The sequence below is a fragment of the Lactuca serriola genome, chromosome 8 (genome assembly GCF_051521515.1).
Source record: "Lactuca serriola cultivar US96UC23 chromosome 8, Lser_US96UC23_V15, whole genome shotgun sequence".
Lineage (NCBI taxonomy): Eukaryota > Viridiplantae > Streptophyta > Magnoliopsida > Asterales > Asteraceae > Lactuca > Lactuca serriola.
Genome location: NC_136415.1, coordinates 227072962 through 227076707, shown reverse-complemented (window position 1 = coordinate 227076707; position 3746 = coordinate 227072962). Strand labels below are relative to the sequence as shown.

At 35.0% G+C, this 3746-nt stretch overlaps 1 protein-coding gene across 1 annotated transcript; it reads right to left on the bottom strand.

Annotated features, from left to right (window-relative positions):
* Window positions 1-862: 862 nt before the first annotated feature.
* LOC145068808 (uncharacterized) lies at window positions 863-1852 on the bottom strand. Its single transcript, XM_079015801.1, has 2 exons — window positions 1533-1852; window positions 863-1297 (listed from the first exon to the last, which is right to left on the bottom strand). The coding sequence occupies exons 1-2, from the start codon at window positions 1777-1779 to the stop codon at window positions 1068-1070; spliced, it is 477 nt and encodes a 158-aa protein (XP_078871927.1). The 5' UTR covers window positions 1780-1852; the 3' UTR covers window positions 863-1067.
* Window positions 1853-3746: the final 1894 nt, after the last annotated feature.

Genomic DNA, 3746 nt, shown 5'->3' with positions numbered 1-3746 from the left:
ACAACATTAAAAAATAATCTGATGACCACATATGACCACATTAATGGGTTATTTTCCAACATCAACTTCTTATAGTTTCTTATTGTACACAAAGTTGAACTTGTCATGTCCTCCACTTTAAATTCCCCCCCCCCCCCCCCAAAATTGTGTTGAAACTTTTTTAGGGATTTGCATCCAAAAGAAATAAGATTGTTGCTGATTCTCATATTTCGAGTCTTCTGAATTGCCGATCCAAGCCTTGGCCAATGCAAATTCTCTCTAAATGTAAGAATGTTGTGAAAATTAAGAATGTAAGAATTAGCTTTACTTTTTTGCTTCAGTTAACATGTTTTCTTAACATTGACATGGCTTGAGCGGCTTGAATCCATTTGGAACTTAAGAATGTAAGAATGATGGGAAAATTAAGAGATATTTGTTAAGAATGATGTGAAAAAAATGAGTAGATTAAAATAGTTTTATATAGGTTTTTTTTTATATATATTTTTTTTAAATAGTCGTTCGTTGGCCATGGTCACCATTAGAGAGGGAAGCTTGGGGGAAAAACCGTGATTTAGGTTCAAAATACCCATTAAAATATAGTAAAATATATGGTACCATCAAATGTATAGGGTGTTGTACCCAAGCTGCATCCCTTCTTTTTGCGGTGTCACTTCCATTCCATCTGGTCTAAAATAATAAACATTAAGAGGGTCAAAGTGGATAACTATACGTCACCCAAAATTTTTTATTACATATTATATATACTTTTATTTAAAAATAAAGGTTTTGGGTTTCTCGGGATATTTAATTTTTCAGGACAGACCTAGATAATAGAATATAATCAACATAAATCATTGATTTACACGATTCACTCAAAAAAAAATTAAACCAAAAAATCTTGAAAATCATATTCCACGAAATGTTTTACTTGACACTATCAACAAAACATAAGGATTAAGGAATCAATAGCTACAAAACTGATGAAACTAAACAAGGCCTTCGAAGTTTGAACCATAATCGTGCAAGAATAATACTAGAGAGAAATGAGTGTATAATGCTATAATACACAAACAAATGGAATTACGCCACTACTCTTCATCGAAGTCTAAGCACATCATATATGCATCTCGATCTAAAGAATAGTAACCCTTCAAAAGAGTGTCGATTTCAAAACCGAGTTTCTTGTATAGATTCATTGCTGGAGTTCTCAAAGGATCCACATGAAGCGATACACGGTTTATAAGCTTACTCCTGCATTTCTTTATTACTGCTTTCAATAGTGCATCTCCATGCCCTTGTCTTCTATAATTCTCCTTCACTAGTATATATCGGTAACAAAAAACCACAAATTAAAAATAAAGAAAAATTCATAACCTAAAAATTCATAAATTAGGTAAAACAAAGCAACAGATAATAAAATCGATTTCCCAGTTAATCCATTAGCCCTGTTTTTACACATATCAAGAATAAAAACAATCAAACTGGACTCATAGTTCAGAGGTCAGACACATAACGCAGAGGATGAAAAAAAGAAAGGAAATTGACGATGATACCTGCGATTGCAGTGATGATGGCAGAAAATGAAGTACATGAATACATGACATAGCCAGCAAGGTCACCATTAATTTCCATGTAGATTAAACCGTTGTTTTTGTTCTTGAGTTCATCATCGAACGATCGAGGGTATGATTGGTGTTCGGGGAAAGTTTTCTTCTCTAGACTTGCTATTTCACCGACTACCTTAGCCCAGCTGGTTGAGTTCCAGTGGAGTTCAGTCAACACAACGGAACTACCGGCCATATATCTGTCAATTCCGCCGCCGACCGCCGTGGGTCTCGAAATACCCAAATTTAGAAAGAAGGGTCCATCATATATTCTCGTGCTTATATTTTCCATAGTTACCCAAATAGTCCATGTGGTTTGGAGTAATCTGCGGTTATAGTATTAATTTTTGTTTAACTCGGATTATCTTAATGTTTTAATTTTGTTTCGGATTTAGTCCCTATTAGACCTAAAATGACTATTTGTCCTTCATTATATATTTTTATTTTATTATTATTTACCTTAATGTTAATTGAAATGACCAAACTCCACCCTTTACCACGTCTATCATGTCCACCACCACAACTACCACCACCAACACAGACTCCGCATCCATCTCTACCTCTAATGTATTACTACTACCACTATATCAATCTTGTAAAAATCAAAACATAAATGAAAATTGTCTATATATAATGGATATAGCCTTCATCAAAGAATCTATGTACATGACCCTCAATATCACCGCCCTTGTATCAGATAACTTATGCACAATGCAGAACAAAATCAACACAATTCTAATTACATTACATAAAAATTTGAGTTATTTGTGATTTCCAACATAAAACTATTGAATATGAATCTAAGAACATGAATGCCTACTACCACCAGTAGTAGCATAAACCCAAAAATTATGTGTAACGCCCAGGTTTTCACAGTAGGTACACCCTAAAAACAACATTTTTATAAAAATAATTATTTTAAACATTTTGGTGTACACTGGTACTCTAGAGCACGTGAAGCTATCATCAGGGATCATACTAGCCACAAGTATAGGACTCGAGCCGGGCGCTACTATCTCTAACCTACAAAACAATTACAAACAAACACCGTAAGCCACACAACTTAGTTAATAACAAGTACAATAATGTAAATCACATAATCATAAAAATATCACACATATCAAAAGCAATTCATCAACATTTATATTCATAAATCTCCCTTAGGAGATCTAACAAATATATCTGTAAATTCCCAGGCAACCTTGAACTTATGCTCAATAACTACCACAAAGATCATCGTGTCAGCTCGTGACACATCAACGAGTAACAATAATGTCAGCCCATGGCACATCAATGAATAACAACAGTGTCAACCTGTGACATATCAACAGATAAGAACAGTGTCAGCCCGTGACACATCAACAAACAACATCGTGTCAACCTGCGACACATCAATAGAACCTTTGTCTCATATAATTCCCTTGCATGAATAACATACCATATTGTGGTACATGTTTATCTCTATAACACCGCAACATCAACTGTATGATATTCAATCATTGACACTACGTATCATTCACATCTCGTGACACACATTTATCACAAACAACATATTTTAGAATAGTGTTACTCACCTGATTAGCTGAAAGACACATCAACTTCGGTTCATGACCTACACTGCTTTCTGGCTCGTCAAATGCCAATACCTAACCAACACTTATTAAGTTCCTCAAAACTAGTCACAGTCCAATACTTGCTATACTCCATGACTATTTGTCACTAAACTCATTACACTCGATAATACAATCACGATAGGTTTAACCCGAATATACCACATCGGGTAATAGCAGCATATCACGAACACTCATATCACCATAAGATCTATTTACGAATCTTACCAACATATCCGTAATAGCACCATATCACAAACACTCATAACATATATTCTAGTATAACAAACCTCGAGCAACATCTCCCATCGAATATGCCAAAAATCCCCAAATGACATGAAAACTCGTATATTCATAAACTGGGCTGCACTACATCGTCACCATATATGTGTCACATCGTGGTGATCAGTCGAACCTTGGTTTCGCCACGTGTCACACTCTCCAACCACATGTCTCGGTCACTCATCATATGTCACGTTGTGATAATCTATTGGTCACGTCGTGATAAACAAAGGTTGACCCTTGACTAGACTTCTGTTGACTTTTTTTGAAT

Bases quoted from the DNA above. Each gene is read 5' to 3' on its own strand.
- LOC145068808 (XM_079015801.1), bottom strand. From the start codon at position 1,779: ATGGCCGGTAGTTCCGTTGTGTTGACTGAACTCCACTGGAACTCAACC. The intron at 1,298-1,532 runs GTATCATCGTCA...GATATATACTAG, and splicing joins CATCATCACTGCAATCGCAG to TGAAGGAGAATTATAGAAGA.